The 23,783-nt window shown below is 40.0% G+C and overlaps 1 protein-coding gene across 2 annotated transcripts in view; it reads left to right on the forward strand.

Moving 5' to 3' along the window:
* Positions 1–19,242, forward strand: part of gcgra (glucagon receptor a) — a 36,181-nt gene extending 16,939 nt beyond the window's left edge. The window contains exons 1-14 of one of the 2 annotated variants that reach the window (XM_019264998.2): positions 6,266–6,475; positions 7,738–7,885; positions 8,322–8,418; positions 9,593–9,700; positions 9,856–9,950; positions 10,055–10,155; positions 10,788–10,977; positions 12,141–12,297; positions 12,489–12,549; positions 13,101–13,170; positions 14,796–14,884; positions 14,985–15,129; positions 16,019–16,060; positions 16,149–19,242. In XM_019264998.2, coding sequence (XP_019120543.2) covers positions 7,832–7,885; positions 8,322–8,418; positions 9,593–9,700; positions 9,856–9,950; positions 10,055–10,155; positions 10,788–10,977; positions 12,141–12,297; positions 12,489–12,549; positions 13,101–13,170; positions 14,796–14,884; positions 14,985–15,129; positions 16,019–16,060; positions 16,149–16,499 — 1,560 coding nt within the window. In that variant the 5' untranslated portion in view covers positions 6,266–6,475; positions 7,738–7,831 and the 3' untranslated portion in view covers positions 16,500–19,242. Of the gene's footprint in view, positions 1–6,265; positions 6,476–7,737; positions 7,886–8,321; positions 8,419–9,592; positions 9,701–9,855; positions 9,951–10,054; positions 10,156–10,787; positions 10,978–12,140; positions 12,298–12,488; positions 12,550–13,100; positions 13,171–14,795; positions 14,885–14,984; positions 15,130–16,018; positions 16,061–16,148 lie in introns of those variants that run through there. The other variant, XM_010730411.3, reaches the window with a different exon arrangement.
* Positions 19,243–23,783: the final 4,541 nt, after the last annotated feature.

Genomic DNA, 23,783 nt, shown 5'->3' on the forward strand with positions numbered 1-23,783 from the left:
GCTTAACTGGTTTTGTGCTTTGTGTGTTGTTGTTTTTTTGGAGAAATCCAAAACTTACTGGTTTGCATTTGTTGCCTGGAGCAATTTAATTTAATTCCACATCTTTTGAAAAGATTTTGAATTAGAGTTGTTAGCAGCTGAATTGGTTGAGGTTATATCTTATATCCCTTGCTTTGATGCTGAGGTGGGTGAACTGAGGCCAGCTGGTGATTATTTACCTGATTGCAGGGATGTAAGAAAAATTATAATGCTTTACTTGAGTAAAAGTAAGTAGAAGTGTTATATAAATTGCACAAATGGAAATACTTACATCACAAGTACATAAAATGTACTCAAGTGCAGTGAATTATGTCAAGTTCTCTGCTTACTCTCATATTAGTTTCAACACATTATCAGTCATGCCAGTGGTTGAGGCCAGCGTCATGGCTGTTGAGATTTATTTAAATGAATGTTAGATGTGTCGTTGGATCAAGTGGGTTGCCACAGAAACGGTGGGTGCAACACAGAGCTACAGTAATACAAAAATGTAGATATTTTCTCCTTTTCTCTGCTTCACTGCGCCAGCAACATCAATATCAGCAAGTACACAAACTAAGTTGCGTTCTTGTACAGGTTTGTTCTTGCCAAGCTCAGAGATTACAGATGGTATCTATAGGTCCTGCTCTTTGCTTAATCTGGCAAGAATGGCGGCCCGTAATTATACTGTTGTCTCAAAATCAGGTTTAATTTCAGGCAACTAATCATTGTTCATTTCGTGGTAAGAGGCTATGACACAGTTGGAAACTGTTGGCTTGTGTTTTCAGAAGGTGTGATTGGCCTGGCCGGGCTCAGGATCAGTGATCCTCTCTTTAACAGCAGTGTGCTTTGTGTAATGGAAATCTTAACAATTTTGTGATGAAGAGCACAGTCCTGGTTTCAAAACGAAAAATGTTTTCTCAGGAGGAAACTGCAGCGAGCTGAAGAATCGCCTCTTCTTTATAAAATGTATTAACTGAAGTAAGTGGCTGAGTTTAGAGATTGTTAGATTTGGTGGGAGGAACACATTTCTGTCTTATTCTTGGACTAGCAGAGGTTTTACACAATGTATGGCATGATTTGATGCTAAAATAAGTGGGCCACACACTTTACATAATAGACCAGTTAGTTGGTGGGAAACTTCAGAGATGATTTGATTATGGCCGTACAGTGTACCACATTTGAGAGATTGACGAGTTATTATCAGGGTTTGGAGAGCTTTTCAGTACGATCAAGTTGTGTGTTAAACCCACAACAACATGAAAAGATGACACATGAAATACAAGATACAAGATTGCACTGCAGTAAGCTTCATTGTTGTCTACTTGGAAGGTGAAATTTGGTGCATGTGAAAAGACAACTAACAAATAAATAACCAGTTTCCCATCTGTGTTGCCTGTTGTTTTTTACTATAAACAGACCAATACTGGATTTATGACACTGATGCTGATATCAGTTACCAAAATGCATACTAAGCAAGACATTTTACAGTTGAAAAATGTATTTTCACTCTAGTTAACTCTAATTTTGCAATTTTGTACTGAAATTTTTGGTTCCTATCAACCGATATATACACTGATATTTCAGCAATAAGGTAATATAACAGCCTGAATGATTTATTAGTCCAGCTTCATTTCTTACTTCAGTCATAACAACCTATTGTACATTACAAATGTAGTAGAAACAGTGGAGGCTGATAATCAAAGCTTCCCTGTAGGGTTGTTATTGCTTCACAGCAGGGAAAGATCACAGGTTCTACACACCCCATAAAAGAGTGTATGAAAAAACATGCAGCAAACACTTCCCACACTACAACACACACACACAAAAACCCCATATACACTCACCCTCACACAATACAGGTATATCTCAAATGTTATACAACCGTTTTGTCATTGTTTCCCACCCACATACATCCGACGTGACCTCAGAATATGAAATGGGAATGTTTATCAGAATAACCGGCACACAGAAGAGGCTTTGAGCATCCAGCTGCTGGGTCACACGAGCTGTGACAGTGGGACGCAGATGGGTCGCACTCTGCTCTCCCACATTGTGTAACAGGGTCAGTGACACACATTTTGAACAGTACAGAGGTCAGCCACATCAAACAGCTGCTGAAATCTGAACCGTTTGTGTGTGTGTGTGTGTGTGTGTGTGTGTGTGTGTGTGTGTTTGTCAGGCTAACTACTATATCCACTATCTTGCACACATTCCGTATCATTCCTCTCGTGTGTTAAATAATAAAAATTGTGTGACATGGATGTTGGCCAATGGAGGCTGTAAATACTGTATGTTTTCCTCCCTGCAGTAAAAACATCTTAAAACTGGGGAGGAGTAGACACATGATGAATAATCAAACACTTCTACTGTGTGTTATTAAAATGATTCACGTTGTACAAATATTATTTTATACATACTGAACATGTGAACTACCGGATACTGGACAGTAAAACAACTAAAAAAGATGTGACAATATTTATGTGACTGCTAATTTCTCTTCCATCATTTTACATTCAGATTTACATTTGACTGGCATATTCAGCGAAGTGCAATGTCTCCTTGACTTTCTGAACACATGCTCGATGCGTGTAAGAGCAGCTTGAGCTCAGATGTGGAATATTTTAGCAAATTAGGGGGGGAAAAAAAGGACACTCAAGCAACCATTTCATCAAAATTATCATATTCAGTGAGGTATTGAAAAGGTAAAATGTCAAAAACATTTTACTTGATACATTTTCCAAACACCATTCAGCAGAGAAATCCCAGCAGGCAGTAAATAAGTAGCCGAGCAGCGCATGTCATAACCCCTAACAAATCCAATGGACCTGACAAGTGAACCCCACAGACAGAGTGACCAAATTAGGCCATGATGTGCCTGGTTACTTGGTTGTTAGAGATTGTATATAACATGTTTTAGTCGGGGTGCTGTCCCTGGCTTATGTAATATTGGTGAAAAAGACATAGCTGTGTTTGTGTGGATTCTGCTCTCGTGAGGACGCAAAGGTTCAGAGTGGGAGTAGGAATTTTTCTTTTTCATTATAATACAGTCAGTTTAAGTAGACAAACGTTTTGAGCTCTGTCAACTACTGGTGAAGATTCCTTCCAGGTACATTTTCTTTTTTCAGCAACTGTTATAGTGTGGTTTGATTTTTCAGCTATCTGAAATCAACCAGTACTAAATTTCAGGGTTTGGCAGCTGTGTCTCAGTATCAACGAGCAACAGCAGCATCACAGCCTGGGAGAAACCTGTTGCAGAAAGAAAGAACTGGGCTGCACTAGTAATGATTTGAAAATAATGACAAATGAACCAAAGTTTTCCTTGATTGAACCACTGACTTGTGCTTTTAGCCAGAACGGTGTGTGTGCACTTTGGCTAAGATGGACTGAGAAGAGAAAATAACAAAGATCTATCCTCAAAACTTATCATCACTCCATTTCCATAAAAACAACAACTCTTTCCTTTAAAGCAACAATACAAACAATGTACAAAAGAAGCTATAACTTAGTCTGCAAACAAACTGATATGTACACCAGACAATACGACTATGAAAATGCAACAAACAAAAAAATAAATAAATATTTAAACCATTATCTTTCAATGATTATTACCACACTCTACACAGTGTGTTGTGTTTGAGCGATGCAGCTGCTGTCAGATAGTTTGTCGTACTGTAACTGCAAATCAAACAGAACCCCTTGGCCTGTTTTTATTTCTTGTTTGCTGATATGCGTTTTAGTAAAGTAGGACATCAACAGGAAGTTTTTATCAGGATGCGTTACTTGTTGAGTCACATCTGAGCGGTAGCTTTGCTTTGAACATATTGACATTTTTTCTGATTTTGTAACACACACACACACTCACACACTCAAAAAACACTTTGACACTTGAAAATAGCTTTTGGTAGCCACGATATAAAACTAAATGACATCTGATCACAAATCAGGCTCCATATGGTAAATCATTTATAGCATGATCTCTGGAGAACTTCTGAGGAATTTTGGAAAAAACACTTTATCTGGTGAAAGTTGACGCGTAGGAGGAGATCAGATAAACTCACTTAGATTATACTATCGAGATATGATCTATGCACCGTACACTAATGAGTGCAGAACATGTTGAGTAAACTTGATTATCTATCATTTAGCTGCTGCACAAAAGACACACACCCCGGCAGTTCGAGTCAGACGGAGAAAAGCCACATACCTGTGGTTGATTGAACACTTGCACAGCAGCAGATAAATAAGCTATGTAACGGTAAATCAGGTTAGTTAAGTAGAATGCGATATCTGGATTCAAGTTACGACACGTCTTCTTTGCAGCAGTCAAGTTGCAGTCGTGTTGCAGCCTCGCCGTCTCAGACATGCCGTCTCCACTGAACTCTGCTTCACCCCATCATCAGATAGTGGGGCTCTCATCCAGCACTGTCATGCTCAGTGTAATATCTGCAGCCCTAAGGTATGAGCATGGCATGCTTTGCTTTGGCTTATTTAGTCAAAGCACGGGGAAGCGGGGAGAATACACGAAAGAGGTAACTTCAGAGTCATACTGCAGTTTTTGCTTTAGGTGTTGTGTATTTGATTAATGAGTCGGTTAGATATTTTAGATTAGTGATTGGTATTATTTAATGCATGGAGGCCTCATCAATGGCAAGGAAAGTTGTGTAAGATGGGTGATGCAGAAGGGTTCTGCAATTGGAAAGCTGCATGATAGATTGTTTCCTGGGGGCATTTTCTGAACCGGACAGTTATTGTGTTTTCCAAGAGGTTTGTTTTTAATCCTTGCTGCTCCCCTCTGCCCACATTCATGCAGGCATACTCCCCCTTTTGTAATTTTATTTGTCAGACAGTGTAATCAAATGAAAGATAAGTACTCTCGAACAAATAATAGTATTTGTTAGTGCCCATTGTACTGAGCCATCCAACAGGCACTTGAGCACAGAGCACAGTTTGAACGTTTTTGGGACATTCAGGGATTCTGCGTCATTCATTTGTCATGTATTTTTTTTTTACACAAATATAAATAAATGAGCAGGCCATTATTCAAACAAATAGCTTTCTGTCATTTTTTCATCTGTCTTTTTGAGTTTTTGAGTTTCTGAGCATCCCTAAATGAAGTCCAACATTGTTGCGTTCATCTGAAAAAATTAGCATTACATCAGTTTTCACACACTAAACTCATCCCCAGGCTCGGGCGAAACATTCTGGCTCAGTAACTTGTTTCACAATGAAAAACACAAAGCAAACCACCCAAGAGATCCCTCTGGCTCTGCCTGTGTGACTCTCAGCTGTCGATCCACCTCTTAAATCAGATGTGCAACAATAGTGGTAAAAGCTCCAGGTCATTTCCTGGAACAGAGAGCTTGCAGGGCTAAACAACACATGTTCCAGAGGACCTTGATTGGTCTGGATCCACAGTGGGTCGTAGCTCTAGCAGGATATCATAACAGCAGAATACACAAGCCTAATTAGCTTCACACCTTCCAGCCGATTAGTTCCACTCCAGCTCCCACCAAATGGCCGATGTGATTCCCATCGTCCTGCATCAAAGGCATCCGAGCAGACGCGCCGTACGTGACAAATCTGCACAAATAAAGCACAAGAGACTTGCGAACGTATGTCTTCAGGGCGTGTCTTTAAAAATCCTGGCTTTTTGCTTCGGCTGTGTCATTTTTTTTTTTTAGCAGTGAGCGTAACATGCAGTGAATGCTCATTTAAGGAAAAACCTTATTTTGTGTTCAGCTTCAGGGCATTTGGTGATGTTCCGTCTAAAAATATGCAGATACAACGCAAATCAAAGCAAAAGCCTCCCACGTCTGTGATGCGAGACAGATAAAAATTGGTCAAACTTTGAAGGAGGGTAAGATAAAGAAGGTACAAAGGTCATGGACAAGGATTAAACAGAGAAGGGTCTTCAGTGGGTTAGTCTAACTGTAAGACATACTTCAGTTTTGCTCATGATATTCGAAATTATGTGTTTATACTGCTTGAAAGCATATTGCAAAATATCCTCTTCTCAAGCTCACATGGCAACCTCACAAGTATGTAATGGCCAGGGTTAAAAGTGTTGGGACATAAAAATGGTGTCAGAGGCCAAAAAAGGTTGAGAGAGCCATTTTTCTCTCTATCTTGCTCTTTTACTCTGGCACACCCTCTCTCTCTTTCGTCATCCCTCCTGCAGGACTCTACGAAGCACTGAGCCTGGTTAATGATTGCTTCTACTTGGTGCTAAGTTGCAGAAAGTGGTGACAGTCTGGTGTGTTGGAAAGTATGTGTGTGTGTGTGTGTGTGTTTGTGGCAAGGAAGAAAAAGGGAGAGAAAGAGGGAAACCATTGAAAAACTGTCAGACACTACCGTAAGCAAGAGCATGTGCCCGACCACATGTACGTCACCCTCTCTGCTGTAGCCGGACACATAAATGTCATGCACTCAGAGAATGATGCCTGATCACTTTTCTCTGGTAAGAACTGTCACGCTTCAAGTTCAGATGTTTAGTGTAGCTACGCTTTATGTCTATTCTGGACTTACATAGTTTTGTAGTTGTTTTGTCCATGCCATTAATGTAACAACCAAAATTCTTGTAGGGATGTTTCATATCAGAGATGCTAAACTACTTGTGCATAAAGTCTGATGGTGTTAAAAGCATAAGAGTCAGTGCTGTGATCTCAGTTGGACCAATCGTGACCCGAAGTCAGACCAGGCAACAGTAGGTCTGATACCTCAGGGCAATCAGTCAGTCTGTGCTCCAGCTAATGTTAACTGCATCCTGTGGTCATTACACTGAAATGGCCATTTAGAAAGTATAGCTCTTTGGTTTAGTTCAGATTTTATCTGGTCTGACTACCAGTAGAGCTTTGTAATATGCAGGGCGGACCTTTAGATTCTGACTCCTGTCGGCTACATCAACCCAGACTTCAAAAGCCTATTTTCCGTCAAAACACAGACTAAAAAGCTGCATATTACATACATACTGTTCATCTGTCATGACACATTGTGCCCTTATCTCTTGAGCAAACACCATACTCCCAGTAAACACAAGAAATTCCAAACACATCAACACAACGCCATCCTATTCCCCGCCACAAGACTAGAACAGAGTGGAATTTGAAACGTTTTAGCCAAAAATGTTTCCATGGTCAAGGTGTTTTTTGCAGAAACGTTTCAGATTTCGTTCCGTTCTCCGGCTTCAAACAAATCTCACAGGAGAGTTTCTGGCGTCCTTCGACACGCAGGTGAGTGACCTCTGGCACATATGCTCAATCAAACACTGACAGGCTTTAAGATGAAGGTGGACAGCAGCCAAATGTGAGTCACTGAGTGAGCACAACTCCGCACAGCTGTCTCACCGATGGGACAAAGAGCATTTCCTGGACATGTTTGATCCTGTGCTCGATGTACTGGACAGCCTAGTTCTGGGTAATGCATCCTCCTGCAGCATTCAGCTGTGCATTTTGCTAATCCTGGCTATTGTATAAATAAGTGGCCAGGATGGAAATGGGACTGGTCAGGCTCACAATACACACCCGTCTATATTAACTTGTTTTGTATACAAGTCACATTCTCTTTATTTTACTTCTGCATGCCTTGAAATCTTTGTAGTTTAACAGAGCCAGCCTTTTTCCTGTTTTGGTCCTCATGTTTCGCACGGTCAAGTTGAGCTTAGGAAATAAGTAGTGTGTTTGCAATGAGCTTTGATGGATTGTGTGTCTCTGTGTCATTCAGGCAGTGTGGCGAGCGTAGATAAGCCCCCTTATGAGGTGAAAACCCTTCCCCGTCCTGCAGTATCCCCTCCCAGCACCAACAGCAGGAATAAGGGATGTCACGGCTGTTTCTCCTTTTGGCAGTGCTCATTGTCTACTGCAGCATCCAGGTGGGTCCTCTGAGCACACACACACACATACACACACATACACACTTATTTCCCAGAGGTAAAACAGCCTCGATACAAGTCTGTGAATTTCCATTAGTTGCTGCCCTTTACAGTGTTGTTACTTTACCTCTGGTGCCTTCTGAAACAAGCCAGAAAGTCGTGGTGTGTCAAGCCTGTCCATACAGTAGCACAAGCCCACCCATACACACAACGTATTAGACTGGGGCACAGCGTCATCTTGATAGATTATTTCTCCATTTTAAGGATGGTCTGTTTACAGCCACTGTATATAGGAAGTGAAGTGAAACTAATTAGTTTGTGGACCATGTTGTCCCCAAAGTTTTCTTGCTCACCTGTTTATAAGCCGACAAATAACAGACCGTCCTCCTGCAATTAGACTTACATTGTCCTTTTATGCCCTCTACCATTTCCTTAGGCGTCTCTTGCTGGTAGTCTGAAAAGGCTGAAGGAGAGCTGGGAATCATACATGACGGAGTGTGAAAACAACAATAGCCGAGACCCGCCAAGCATCGGTGAGCTGAACATGCTCTAACTCATGGATTAACTAACACTGGATTATTATCACCTTTACTGTTGATGTGTTGAACTTATTAGCATACAGTTGCCTACTTACATATTCATCAGATACTGTGCAAAATATAAGCATAATTCATAATGCTTATGAATATATTTGATCTCCAACAACTCCTGAGAGACGTACCTGGCTCTTTAGCTGGTGTAGCGTGTATACATGTTCCACAGTGTTCACTGGCTAGTCACTAACTTTAACTGTCTGCTGTTTGGTGTTGCCTTATGTAGCCAAAAACAAAGTTATGAGAGCAATCTAGAGAGTGAACCAAAGCAGTAAAGTTTCAGGTTGTTAAATGAAAACAACACTGTCTTAACAATGCTCTGAATACCTGGATTAAACCACAGATCGGGTTATAATTCACATCAACTATTAATAAATTGTAGGCATTAAGGGCTTGTTCGCATCTGATAATATTTCTGTGAAGGTAAATGTTAGATATTTTTATATTTAACATTTATAAATTAGAGAGAAAATCACTGTTTACCCACACCCTGCGGTTAGGCTGCATGGTAAATAGACTGAGGAGCTGCAGCAATTTACGCTCCCTGCTCCAACCATTGTATAATTACTCAGCTTGCAGTCGATCACAGATTTCTATTTGCTGCACCACACTCCCTGCTTTCCGCTCCGACTGAGAGAGCTCCAGCTTGCTCCATCAACAGAGTGTTTAACTACACGGCGAATACTGCCCTTCAGTCGCATTATAGTCTGTTAGCCTGAGGAATAGAGGCGCCAACTTTCGGAAAAGCTGCTTCCCACACTGCACAAAATCACACCACTCATACACCTTTCCAGTCAGCAGATGTGTATAAGAGTGAATTATCAGGTATAGAGGACAGGAGATAGACCACTTTGCACATCGGAACGTCTGCCTGTCCATGCACTAACAACCTGCACCGTACGTCCTTTGTTGAGAAGATGAAAGGTGTGCTGTAAGCTGAAGGTCAGCGATAGACTTTACTCTGAAGTCAAGATGAAACACCATCATGTGCACAGATGCCATAATGGTCACCAGCAGCCTGCACTTCAAAGACATACTGTATTCTATGACTTAGACCACTCCAGGACAAAGACATAGACAAATCTCACCCGTATTTAACATTTTCTATCCAAAGGCCTCGTGTGCAACAGGACTTTTGACAATTATGCCTGTTGGCCTGATGGATTCCCCAACACCACTGTCAGTGTGTCGTGTCCCTGGTATCTGCCGTGGTACCATGAAGGTAAGAGACCTGTGGGTTAGTAGATGTCATGTTGATACAGAGTGACTTAAAATATCCTGCAGAGAAAAACAGCTGTCCGTGATAACTTGGCTTTCCAGTGAATCACATGGACCTTGTGTGTGTGTGTGTGTGTGTGTGTGCTTGTGTACGTGTAGTTAAGCACGGCATGCTGCATCAGGAATGCGACGCAAATGGCCAGTGGGTGACTACAAAGAATACCAGCGAGTGTGACTCTAGTATGCAAAGTCTGGTAAGAAATGTCACTCTTGTTGTTATTTCTGTTACAAATTAGACACAAGAAGAACAAACAAAGGGGATGCTAATATTTTAAGACAAGTTCATATATGTTTTCAGTTGCAGCCGTACTATGGCCTTATTTGGGTCATGTACACAGTGGGTTATTCCTTATCTCTGGTGGCTTTGGTGTTGGCGCTTGGCATCCTCATATTTTTCAGGTAATAATGATTTTTGGTTGATATGAATTCTAAGAAATGAAATCGAGTTGAGTGCTACAGTAGATTCTGGAGAAATACATTAAAAAGGAATAAGTTGGAAATTTTGTGCTTAGAGTTAGATGAGAAGGGTGATACCACTCTCATATTGGTCCATACAGCTAACAGCCAACAACTGGTTTCCTGAGCTTAGGTCTTAGGAGTGAAAGCAGCTGTCCAAAAAAAAAAAAATCAAAATCAAAAATCAGTTGACTGAACATGTTATATTAAAGTGTAAAATGGCCTTTTGCTGTTTTATATATTTTATCAGCTCTGAGCAGTAACCTCCTGGAATCACCACTGATTGCCTGGCAACAGGTCCCAGCACATGAGCGGATGAATGAACATTTTACACTTTGGCTTTTGTACGGATTAAACAAAGATATCACACTAATTCGTCAGATTTGAAGCTACTGTTGTTCCCGTTGGACAGAGCCAGGTTTCCTGTTTGCGCTCTTGGTGGTAAGATAAGCGAACCAGCTGCTGGACTGTAGATATAAAAGTGGCATCAAGCTCTTCCTCTAACACTGTGTTGTATTTGCAATTTATCTGTGAATGTGAAAATAAAACCCACTGTTGTTGATCACATTCACCAGGAAACTGCACTGCATGAGGAACAACATCCACATGAATCTGTTTGCCTCCTTCATCCTGCGAGCGCTGTCTATCCTCATCAAAGATGCTCTGTTGGGGGCCTCCAACATCAACCAGGACCTCAGCAGAGACCCGGAGCAGGGATTCCCCCAGGCATCTATGCCTCCAGTCGAGCTGCTGGCCAACAATGAGGTCAGTGGTGATCCGTAGCTCAACGACAAGCCATAAAGGGCAAATTATATGACACTACAACACTACTACAGTGATCAGTAATGGACACAGCGCAGAAGTCAACAACCCTGTTTCAGGGATTTATTTTCATAATCACACAAAATGATACCAAAGTGTTCCCAAAATGTCACTCCTGCAAGAATAAGGTTAAATGTGTCATATAAAGGACCCTTTTTTTTATTTGCCATATGTATCTTTTTTAAACTGCTGATTGTGCTTCCGGTCACTATTGTGAAAATGATTATGTCATTTAAGATTAAACTGCACAATCTTTAATAGTTTACCTTTTATAGTATTAATGATAAGTTGTACCAAACCAGAACTATATTTCAAGACATTGGCAATATGTTTTTTGCATTTTTTTCTGGGGCGAGTTTTATACATTTAAAAGCTGAAATATGACATGTAACATCCCTCCCCACTACAGTCATTTTCATACAGTCCCTAAGAACAGTGCTAAATGGAAAACTAACACTGAATCTTGAAAATGAATAATGGGAAATGTTTAAATTTTTTCAGCCTGCAACTAGACCATAGTCTGCATTAAAATACTCATTACCTTATTGTTACATGATGCAGCCGTAATGTTTGTCTTATTTGTAACAATGTACACATTAATAAAGTAGTACAATACTCATGCAATAAAATTACATAAGGTCTATCAAAGACTGTATGATATGTGCTGCCATAATTATTATTTGTAAAACAGTATAGTACACCTCTATAAATTAATAGGTAGGATAATAATAGGTATAATATAATAATTGTAATCTTGTGAAAGAAGAATGGTAACCACAGAGATATTTTTTTATAGATAATTATAGCAGTTAATTGTCTATAAAAAAGGTTGGGGGTCAACAATGTGGGTTGATGCGTAGCGCGCTTGTGTTTGTGTGTTGGCTTTGGGGTAACAGCTGGCTGAGGTCGGGGTTGAAGTTGCTGTTGTTGCACAAACTAATGTCTCTCGGCCCCAAAGCCTGAAACCCGGCGACAGCAGAAGGAGCTTCCATCTGCTGCAGGCCTGATCTCACCATTTTCAACACCCACAACTGAGTAATGTTGAATAATCAGACAGCATGATATTTTTATCATTTGTGGAATAAACCTTCACTGCTGTGTTGCAGATGATTAGCTGTCGCATCGCTGTGGTGATGATGCAGTATAGTATATTGGCCAACAGCTACTGGCTGCTGGTGGAAGGCATCTACCTCCACAACCTCCTGGTCATCACTGTGTTTACAGAGAGGAACTACTTCAAAATCTACTTGTGCATTGGCTGGGGTGAGCAGGCCTGTTGTGTGTGTGTGTGGCTGTGGATTTGTCATACACACGTATGTCTAAACAAGTCAGGGGATGCAAGGCAATTATGTGCTGTATGATATGTTTTGCATGGAAGGCAATTAAGTTAGAGCAGAAAAATTACATTGGTGTGCAAAATGTTTTGCATTTAAATGACTTTCATTTCTTTACAGGTACCCCATTAATATTTCTTGTGCCCTGGGTGGTGGTTAAATACCTATATGAAAATCAAGAGTAAGTTCCCACAGCGCTCTCCCTCTTACACCTTGATCTGTAGCCTCTAGCAGATCCTGTGAAACATCTTATCTTTTAAAACCTATAAATGTTGGCACGGAGCAGCTCATGGTCAGTTTGACAAGTAATTACTACACGAGGAGTTGGCTGAGATAAATTTTTTCACACAAATGTGTTTTATCCTCTGCAGGATGCCAAATATTGAAACTAAGTCAGAACAGCAGTTGTGTTTGGATGTTTTTAATATTTGAACATTCAGCACCAGAGCTTCATTTTGCAGTCTCTTAGGGTTTGCAAAAATGAGGGTGAAAGGGATTTTAAGTCAAGTCCGCTGACACATTGTGTTATGTAAAGCTTTGAAAACCCATGATGGTGCTGTGTGTGCCGCCTCTGGTGAAGTCAGTCTCTCATCTCATCAGCCAGGGAGAGCAGGAAAGCTTTCTACTGTTGCAGCAGTTGCAAAACAATGTAATAAAAAGTGTTACCAAGTGAACCTTGCTATTTCTGGTTGCCTCTGACTGATCTTTCCTGCCACTGCCTTTCTTTCTCAGGTGCTGGGAGCGAAATATAAACATGAAATACTGGTGGATCATCCGTTCTCCAATAGCGCTGGCAGATGTGGTAATTTTCCCTTCCTCCCTCTCATTCTGTTTCTGCCCTCTGCCTTTTTTAAAAACATTCTCCCTCCTTTAACAGCATGATATCCTAAATATTTCAATCCAAAGCACCAGATTAAGCTGTTTATTCATTTTCTGTAAAAGTGTATTTATTCCAAAATCCTATCATGGTTACCCTGCACTCTTGCATTTCAGCAATTCTTTTCCCATTCATACACTATACAATATTAAACATATTTCATTTATTTATGAAGTGTAAAAGTCTGTCTGTGCTGTAGGGCGTACATGGAACAAACATCTTAAGTTAAAGTTTTGTGGATGAAAGAATTATGATTTTTCTTGCACTATGCCCCACAACATAGCTATCCCCTATCCATGCTGTGACCAGGCCTTTTATTGTAGGTATGCTTTGCAAAGGTCATTTCTGAGCTTTTATATAAGTTCAATTTGTCATGGCCCGCATGTCAGGCCAGTCACACAGACATCCCGGCGTTTTCCATGCATTAATTGTCCTGCTAAGTGGCCTGTTTCCCACAGGAATTCCTGTGTTTGAGTTGTCGCATGGACAGGAGGGCTGTTCCCCATTTCCCGGTCTTTTTTCCTGATCCCTTCACATTCAAGCTGCACATCACAGAGAAAGAGAAAACTACACTCAGTAGTAAACACTTGTATGTGTGTGTGCATGTGACAAGAAAATGTGATTTTGCCTTTGAATAATGTCCTCAAAGATCAAAATCTATGCACATATGAAATAACACGCACACACATACATATAGATACTGTACACATGGAAGTAGTCAAATCCAGAGTCTGCTTATAATTTGCAGAAGTTGCAGAGGTTAAATCTTTAGTCACCCTGTAGTTGTTCTTTACATACTGTATATACATTCTTTTTTCCATTTAATCCTGATGTGTTATTTATAATACCCTTGGGTTAATATTCATTTATACACTGATACAAATTTCACCTAAGACATCAAATAAGTGGGCAAACTTCATATGTAGCCATACCGTTTAAATCATAATGAAACGTTCAAAATATTATATACTGGTCTGATGTTGAGTTGGAAATATTGTACTGAATTAAAACATACTAAAAGTGCCCTGTGCTTTCACTGAATCTGCAAAATAAAAAGGTCACATTATACGTAGGTGATTTTCATTAGAGGGAACCCCACTGATTCTTGAAATGCCAGGTGCTATGAAAGGATTTCACGATAACAATGTGCCTCTGCTGTGTGTGTTGAAGGTTGGTTTTATACATACCACTATTGGTATGAATCCACGCAGATGGTTTTGGTTTTACCTGCAAAGAAGATTTTATTGCCATTTCCTTGTTCAACTTTTTTTTTTTAGTTAGAAATACTTTTCTAATGAAGTATGTGGTAAACACATTGTTGTTGAGTTTCTCACGTGGAGTTTTTCCAGTGAAGATTTCTTACACCTTTGTTATTTTGTGATGTAGTTTTTGTCGGGCAAAATTTCAAAACCTTTCCACATAAACCCAAGACTATCTCGATAACTACACATTACTGTGAGAAATTACGTTTTGGCTTAACTGACCCTTCGACATCTGTTTCTTATACAATCCTAACTGTTATTCTCAAAGAAGGCGTGCCTCTTTCGCAGATCAACTTCCTTATCTTCATCCATATCATCAAAATCCTTGTGTCAAAGCTTCGAGCGCATCAAATGAGATACACAGATTACAAATTCAGGTCAGTTCAAACGTTAAATCAGTTTTATCTTTACACTGAATCATTCTGGCCACTAATTCTGTGCTTCCTGTCTCTTTGCCTCTTGTCCCCATCACCTCAGGTTGGCTAAGTCAACTCTAACCCTGATCTCTCTGCTGGGCATCCATCATATGGTCACTATTTTTGTGATAGACGAATCCACCGAGACAACCATCGGTCTGCGTCTCACCAGGCTTTTCATGGACCTTTTCTTCTCCTCCTTCCAGGTCGGAAAGAACTTGAGTCAACCACACAGTTTATTAAGTGAGAGGGAGACTCAGGGAGGATAAGACATGGATGAAGCATTTAATAAAATCTGTACTGAGACAAAATTGAAAATTAAATTATATATTGAGTTTTGGGGAGTGATGTAAAAAAAAAACTGAGCAACCCATGATAAAGTGCTAAGACATGCATAAATATTTCTTTTTGTGTTTTTTGTGTTTTACTACCTTAAGAGATGAAGTGGAGGACGCACATCTGCATCTGAGTATTATAATTATCCCCTTAAGTAATCCAAATATCAAAATGTATGCAGCACTAAACTAGCAGAAAACCATAAACATTATTCTCTCATCTTCTCCTGTCAGTCCTGATAAGTTTATTCAGAAGTCTGCATGTCTGAGTTTCCCTTCCCCCGGACAACTTCTTGTGCTGTATTTACTATGTGTCAGGGGGGATTAGATTAACATCATGTGCTGTCTGTACTGCTAAGTGGCTGTGTCATGCTGTGTCATGCTGTGACATAATGACGGTGACCTTTTTGCTATGGGGACACATGACGTGTGTCGAGATTACAGCCAGCTAACAAAAGAAAAACGCCTTGATGAAGAGAGCCACAGAGAGAAGAGGATGCAATAAGAATCCCAAAGTCAAAGAAGACAAGTACAGCCCTTCAACTTAAGACAGAACATACTGTAACATGTGCGTGATTGCATGGTTGAGTCATAAAGCAGCAAACTTCAAAAGATGATACAGTGATGCACTAGATCACATCCAGCCTGAGTCGTATTTTCATAGCTTCAAACGATGGATTTTCAAAATGATGTGTGACTGAATATTGTAGCTGTTATGGGTTAATGTAGGGGCCTGACTCAGTACTGGTTGTCTCTACAGGGTCTCCTGGTGGCCATCTTGTACTGCTTTGTCAACAAAGAAGTGAGTCTTCTGATTCTCTTGACAAAAACATCGCCTGACTTTTCTATCATTGTCACGGTAATCATTTTCATCTCCGTTCACTCCTCAGGTGCAGTCTGAGATCCTTAAGAAGTGGAAGCGCTGGAAACTAGGAAGGAACATCGAGGAGGAATACCGTCACACCTACAGCAATACACACAACACGAAGACAGGCAGCCTGCCCAACCACGTCTGTCAACTGCCTCATCTCCCAGACGTCGCCAAAAGCTCTGCCCCAGTCTGCACCCCCGAGGAAAGGCACATGCTTGTGACCGGATGTCACAATGGTATGGTCCTCAGTAAGGAGGCAGATCAGTGCACCTCCCCGCTGCACGAGGGAACAGACATCAACCTTTTGGACAAGGTACAGTGTTACGAGGCCCAGAGAGAGAACGTGGAGAGTCATGTGACTCTGACATAATGCCCTGGGTGGCTGTGAAGAGCTGGGCTGATAGAGTCATCTGTCAGAGCCGTCTTTGCCCAGAGATCAGTGTCACTGTGAGGCCGAGCAGCGCTCAGCCCTCTCCACAGCCTGAGAACGAATACAGAGGACGTCTAATGTGCCGTGAGCCTCGTGAATGGATTTCTGTTGAAGTTTGTTACATGCTGAGAGAAACATGCACGTTGAGCAAGGCAGATAAGCCATGTAAAATAATAAGAAAAAAAACAAACAAACCCTGAAACCTCAAATAGCAACAGTGGAAACAAAACAACAAAAAGACACAGGGTCCTTGCTTAAGCCTCTGCTTTAATTTGTGATGTGTATCATATGTATGTTTTGTGGTACTGGAGGTTAAAGACAAACTGGACATTGAACTGCTTACACAGAAAAACACCAAAAGTGACACAAAGGAAGATGGTAGGGAACAGAGGAAAATGCTTTTTGCCCTTCTTTTTTTTTGCTTCGCTGTGATATGTGTAAACGGTTTCTTGTCTATACCGACTTTGATGACAATGTACAGAAAAACAAGAAACATCACGTCGACTGTACCTCATACAGTAAGATGACCACAGTGTTGTTCAAGCGACCCCTTCCAGGGCCCGTAGGAAAATTGGCAGCTGTTCTCACCTGGGTCATTCCTGTCTTACATAAAGACATCAAAAGAGGTCCAGAGATGGTATGGTATGAAATATAAATAAGCTAAAATGATCATCGCTGTATGTACTTAAGTGTTTTACAATAAAAATAAATCGTTTTTATATACAGTAGGTCTAAACCTTGGATGCTGCTGAGGGCTACAGTTGTAACTGTGTTAATGTGCCAGATATGTTTTTAAAGGGAAATATTTGCAATTCTGTGCCATTAAATATGTTTTTATTTCCCTCTTGTCCTCAAGATGTTGTCTGACTCACATGCCTTGGTGTACTATATGAACTTCTACACAGTAGTGCACTCAACCCTTGAGATGAACGCTGATATGGGAAGTCGTGCACTCAAATCAAGGATAAAAATACACGGCGGCATATAGACATGAACTGTAAAACCACACATGCATAAAGTATGAGTCCAACACTGTGACTCAAAATAACATGTCATCTCTGGAACAAGGGTGCTTTTGCAATGTTAAATATAGGCTGTCATGCATGCAGATTGCGCAGATTTAGTGAGCTTAAGTTCTAAATTGTGTGAATCATTCGGCGAGGATTTGTGCCACACAGTGCCATGACATCAGTATTTCAATCGTGCAAACACAAAAATATCAGAAAGCCAGTTCTAATGACTGCATGAGCCCAGTTACTGTACAGTGTTTATTACTCAGCCCCGTCCTGTGTCTGCAGGGGCTGTGGACATTTAGAACAAAACTCTGCTGAAAGTTGAACAAAACCTCTCTCGTAAGCATTCTAGTGACAAAGAAAGCTAATTTATCAGTGGTACATTTACTTCTGAATACATTGCATTTATTTCGAAAGAAGGGAAGTCCCCTGTAGAGCATTCATTAATCTTTGAGTTGCATTTCAGTTACTTTGAGTTTCATTTTGCCAGAACTAACTCAACTTGACTTTGTATGTATGACTATTTGCACAATGTTAATTTATAATTGGTAAATACTGTGTGTGTATATATGTGTTTATATCAGTGATTTATTTGATTGCTGTCAATATATTTCATTACATGTCCGTGTGAATGTGCGTGTCCCATGTACTATATTTTCAGGTGAGTATGAATGTGCGTAGTTTCAGTATTCCAGATTTGTGGATGTGTTACTTTAGGATGAATCATTGGCTATAGGCGCTTAAGTGATGGGTTGATATAAACCAATGCAACTGGCTTTACACACAGCACAAAGGACATTATACAGAAAGTCAGCCCTGCTGTAGCATATACAGTAACGCAGTGTATGACATTTCCAGAAGCCATGCCTATATAAGGCGTAAGGAAGACACAGTTCTGTGTTTTATTATGGAAGCTACTCTCTGTGTGACTCCTCTGTGTCATTTCATAGTTCAGAAGTAAATTAGAGCACAACAGCATCGTGTTTGTCATTCGGATAATAGCTCCGTGCATTTACACTTCAACCAGGTGCTGGTGTTGAGTTGGTTAAAAAAAAATAATAATAATAAAATTGCAGGCTGAGGCTATTTTTCATCTGCGTCTGTGGAGGATTATAATAGAGCAGATAGATATCCAATACTGAATCGTGCTGGGAGCATGATGCACACACTGGTACTGCTGTTGCTCAGAGGTGAATTTGAAGTGTTTTGCAGAGCGGGCAAAATGTTTGGATACTGACACAGTAACTAAGGAATGTTGTGAACCTTTGAGGAAAATAGTATTCAGTAGAATATATAAGTATATTGCTAATTTTATTTCTAACTAATACATGTATTTTAAACTGTGACCATAACCATGTATGTTTTTTGAAGCCAGCAGCTTGGGTCACTCCCCTTTCTGGACCAAAGTGGTTCTGTCTGAATGTATTCTTTAAGAGGCCCAAATCTATATGTTCATTTTTATTTTCTCTTAAAGGTGGTTATGTATAGTATAGTTTCTGTGAGGAACCAATCAGTAAAAACTGACTGTGTTCATGTGTATACAGTTTATCATATATTGTGTCTGCTTATCAAACTTTGTCCAAATGGTAAAAAAAATAAATAACAATGTATGTGAAAGAGGAATTTAACTTGCTGTGTCTTTTGTACTGGTGAACATTCATAATGTTGAAATAAAAAAGAGAAAGCATGTGAAGATCGACTTTTTTGGCTTGTTGGTGATGTAGACCGCTCAGGTTGGCCTAATGCCAGGATGAGAGGTGAGTATTGATACAACCTCGGGGATTAGGTGGTGTTTGAGACGCACTGTTGCACAAGAAGCTACTGGATAGTGGGTGGCTCATATCAGCAAATTATTGTGCTATTTATGTGTCAGCCAGACTATAATGTCCATGCTATATGGCTCCAAAATGTGGATGCAGTCATACACAGGATATACACATGTATACAGAGTATATCCATTTATTTCTCAGTTAGTATTGGATGCACACACTTCTAAATCATTCAATAGTTTTCTGCCTTATGATTTTCCTCCTATAGTATTCCTATATAATTGTTCAATTTTCATGCAGGTCTGCATGGAGTAAGGAGGAAGAATAATGAATATTTCACACAACATGGGTAATTATAATTATTATCCTTAATTTCTGAAGTCAAACAGCAGACGTGCAGTGACAATGTGTAAATACTGGCCCATTCTGAGCTAACTATGTAAGAATAAACATGCATGTCATTGTTTATAACACAGGGTGTTTATCCTGTGTTTAAACTTTGCCTATTGTGAGTTTCATTCATGAGTGTGCTGCTTTCATGGTCAAACTTTGTGGCTTCGAAGCTTGTTTGATCATTTCCCAGTTGTGTTCATTTTAACATTACACAAAGTACATTATCGTGTTATACTTTCCTGCCAAAAATGATCTACAAAAGATGCTTCTTGACTGCTTCTTCAGCAGCGTATGATTAATGTAAGAAAACCAGATGTTCTGGACCCTGATGAAATGCGCTCTGACATTTTCCTGCACACCCGTACCAAAATAAGAGAGCTGTATGGAGTGAAAGCAGAAGCATCCAATGACAGTGGTAGTTTTGTGAGCAGATTTCTGATGTAATAGTGGCCCTGATGAAAAACAAACAGAATCCCTTGAGAATATTTATTTGAAATAACTAACATGTTCTTGTTTGCTAATTATGTACAATATGTAGTTTAGCAGGTTTGGCTTCCTTCAAGAGAAGACCACAGGGGCATATTTCAGTATGGAACAAATGCATATCCTCAGGGTATAAGGAGATGGGAAGTGGTAGAAAGAGCATCTTTTTGCACTCCACAATGCACAAGGAGCAAATATATTAGAGGGCAAATGTCAGTGTAGTGTTTATGCTTTCTCCCTGAGGCCTGTGAACTGGGCTTGTGTCTTGATGTGAACAAATAGATTGTGTATGATTAGGCTGTTATTCTCCACCCTCAGCTCTCTAATATGTTTTCAGGGCGGCTGCATGGCGTGCCACCGTCAGTTCCCAGGATCCTTAGCATGGAGTAGGGTGAATGTGAATAAATATTTAACCTCCACATATTTCACCCAGGTCACCCAGCTACTTAAATTCTATATGTCTCAATGCAGTGCATGCAAATATTATTAAATTAGTTAACACCGTAGGTGGACTGTGACGTGCTTCAGGCCATATGAAATTATTACTTGTACATCACAAGGCATTACATTATCAAAAAAAAAAAAAAAATGCATGTATATGCATATGTGAAAAATATGTTATAAAGTGTATTCATGCATTTAATATCAGTGCTGGATGAGTAAGTAACACACACACACACACACCCTTTTTTCTTTGGAGTTGTAATTGTCATGACTAAGAAAGCTGGTTAGGTTTAGGTTGTCTTGTGTCAATGTTGTCTTGTGGTTTCCTGTTTTATTTTGAAATGTTCCCCTCTTTCTTGTTTCAGATAACTCGCTCCTTCCCCTGGTGTGTTTCCCACCTGTCTGATTGTCTTCCCCGCCCTGATTGTTCCCAACTGTTCCCCATTACCATGTGTATATATTGTCTGCGTCTCCCTTTGTCTGTTGCCAATTCGTCTTGTCCTACGTACCTGAGAACCAGCTCCACGTCCAAGTCAAGTTTGTTACTACTTTTGATCCGTGTCTTGTCAGGTTTTTGTATATTTTGTTGATACTCTGTCAAGCCTTTGTTCTTTATAGATTTTTCCCTCGCAAGAGTGTTTTTTCGTTTGTTATCTTCATCCTTAATTTTGTTAGTAGGTTTTCCCTCTCTTGAGTGTTTTTTATTTTCTTAGATTATATAGTGTTTGTCCTCCCAGTGAGTGATTTTCTGTTGTACTTTCATAGTAATAAAAGATTTGTTTATTTTGCACTTTGTCTCCCGAGTCGTGCATTTGGGTTCTAGCCGTGACAGTAATGTCAGTGCATGTTCTTCTTGAGATCCAAATGGGAATAAGATACTTCTCATTTCCATCTGTTTATCTGGGACTGTCTAATTTTGGTTCGGACCAGCACACTCACTGAATATGCTGAATTGTAACATGCAAGCTTTTCAAAATAAGCCGTAGTTCTGTAGTCGTCTGCCAGAGCAGAAACCGATATCACGTTGTTAACATGGAAATAAGGACTGCTCTCACAAAGTGAGCATCGCTACCTCTCACTGTCTCTCTTCTCATATCTTTGTTTCTCCGAGAGAGCAGGACGTGACGAATGATGCAGAAAGTGTAAGAATGTTTCTTTCCTTTAAGTTGTTTAGGAACAATCACAGGAAACACATAAATACGTTGGTTTCTTATCTAAACTGCTCTTTGCTAACTTGGTTTAGCTATTGATCACTGTAAAGTCCACCGAGTCATCAATTACCAGCCTCTTTTATTGTCATATAAATCCCCTTACCAAGCAGCTCCCATTCATCACACCACTCCACCCACACTAAGTAAGCGAGCATGGGTACTGCCAGTCTTCAGGAAATGCTCAATATAAGGCAATGATCAAAAACTGGACTTTTTTGCAGGAACCCGTTTATTTCTACGGTTAGCCATTGACTACAAAACAGAATGTACTTTACTTTTTGACAATATATATATATATATAACCAATAATGAATCCAAAGATGAAAACCACTTGTATATTTTGGTGTTCTCAGAGTGGTGACACAGACACTGAAAGGATTTCTTCAGATTTAAATAAGGGCAGTAATGAGTGTAGAGTTTCTCTAAAAAGAAGAAAAGACCTTTAAGCCTTTTAGAAATTCGTACATAATTGCCACTTTAAAAAAGGACTGTGATCCAGACAGTGCCAATTTGCAAGCTTAATGTCAGAAACCTTGCGACCCATAAACACAAAGACACATGTTGTGATCAAAGTGTGGCAGGTGGCGTGCAGAAAAACGCTTTCTAATGCTTCAAACATTTTACAGAAGGCAGAGGAGGACAGAGCGGAGAGAGATTCATTGGTTTGGTTAATGCATGAGCATCATCAGTCAGGTTGTTAGAGCTCATTAGCTGTGTTTGAGAGGTCCTGTTATCGTCTCTCTCAAGCAGAGCAGAATCCCCAGGGTACACACACTCCGGGTCGAAGCAAACCAATCTACCAAAGCTACTACATCATGTAATACGAAGAAGACCTTCTCAGCTTACGCTCACACACACGGACTCATCTGAGAGATCCCCTTCACCACAAGCTAATAGTCTGTCAACCACCGCTCACAGTCTGGTCTCAAGCATGTTAAATTAAATCAACTAAATGTGCAATCAGATTATCCCCATCAAACACAGAATAAGTTGAATAAATCCAATATCTCAGAGAGTGCGGTGGTCGGAGCAGAAGCACTGACGTGGCTCTGGGTAAATTCACTGGCCTGGATGGGAGTCTGATAACCAAAAGCTTCTCTCTGAGGGACATTCAAAAGAGCTTTCAGTGCATGCTGCTGTTCTGTGCTCAGCGGTGAGGTTCAAAATAGTAGAAAATTTGTGGGTCAGTCCATTACATGTACATTCATTCATGTCACTTCATTGAAAGTAATAGTTTGACATTTGAGAAACGCTTATTCCTATGTATCCACAAAGGTGGAATCAATCAGTGTGTGGTTTTCGCTCTCAATTCATGCCGTCATGTCAATTCAATAGTGCTAAATGCTTTTCTCTTTTACTCTAGCTTGATCATTTCCAGAGGAGACTAGAATAAAAATAGACAGCCGGACTCTTCACATTAATTTACTTGAATCAGGATGTAGCTGGTACAGTAATAGCCTCGAAAAAGTCCTGACACAAATGACAGAAGGGCAATTTTACTCATACTATAAATGGTTTCTTTGATTGCCTCCATTCTGCTATTAAAGACACTTCTATTTTGTGTTGAAAGTCCACACACAGTTTGATCAATGTGTTAATCATAACTGATGAATGGCTTTATAAATCTGACAGCTTGTGGCTCACACTGAAGTTGACACGTGAGATGTTTCTTCATAGCCCCTCACTGATTTATTCACCCCGATGGATCAGATTACTAATGATGGTTATAAGACCGCAAGGGGAATAATTAGACATTGACAAACATGTTAACTTGGATAATGATGCAAAATGCATTCACTATGACGATGCTCAATTTACTGTTATTTAGAAGCACTGTTTTTTTTAAAGCGATACTATATTGGAGTTAATGTACCAGGACTAGACCAGAGATTGGACCAGAGATTGATTAGA

This window comes from Larimichthys crocea, chromosome XII (genome assembly GCF_000972845.2).
Source record: "Larimichthys crocea isolate SSNF chromosome XII, L_crocea_2.0, whole genome shotgun sequence".
Lineage (NCBI taxonomy): Eukaryota > Metazoa > Chordata > Actinopteri > Sciaenidae > Larimichthys > Larimichthys crocea.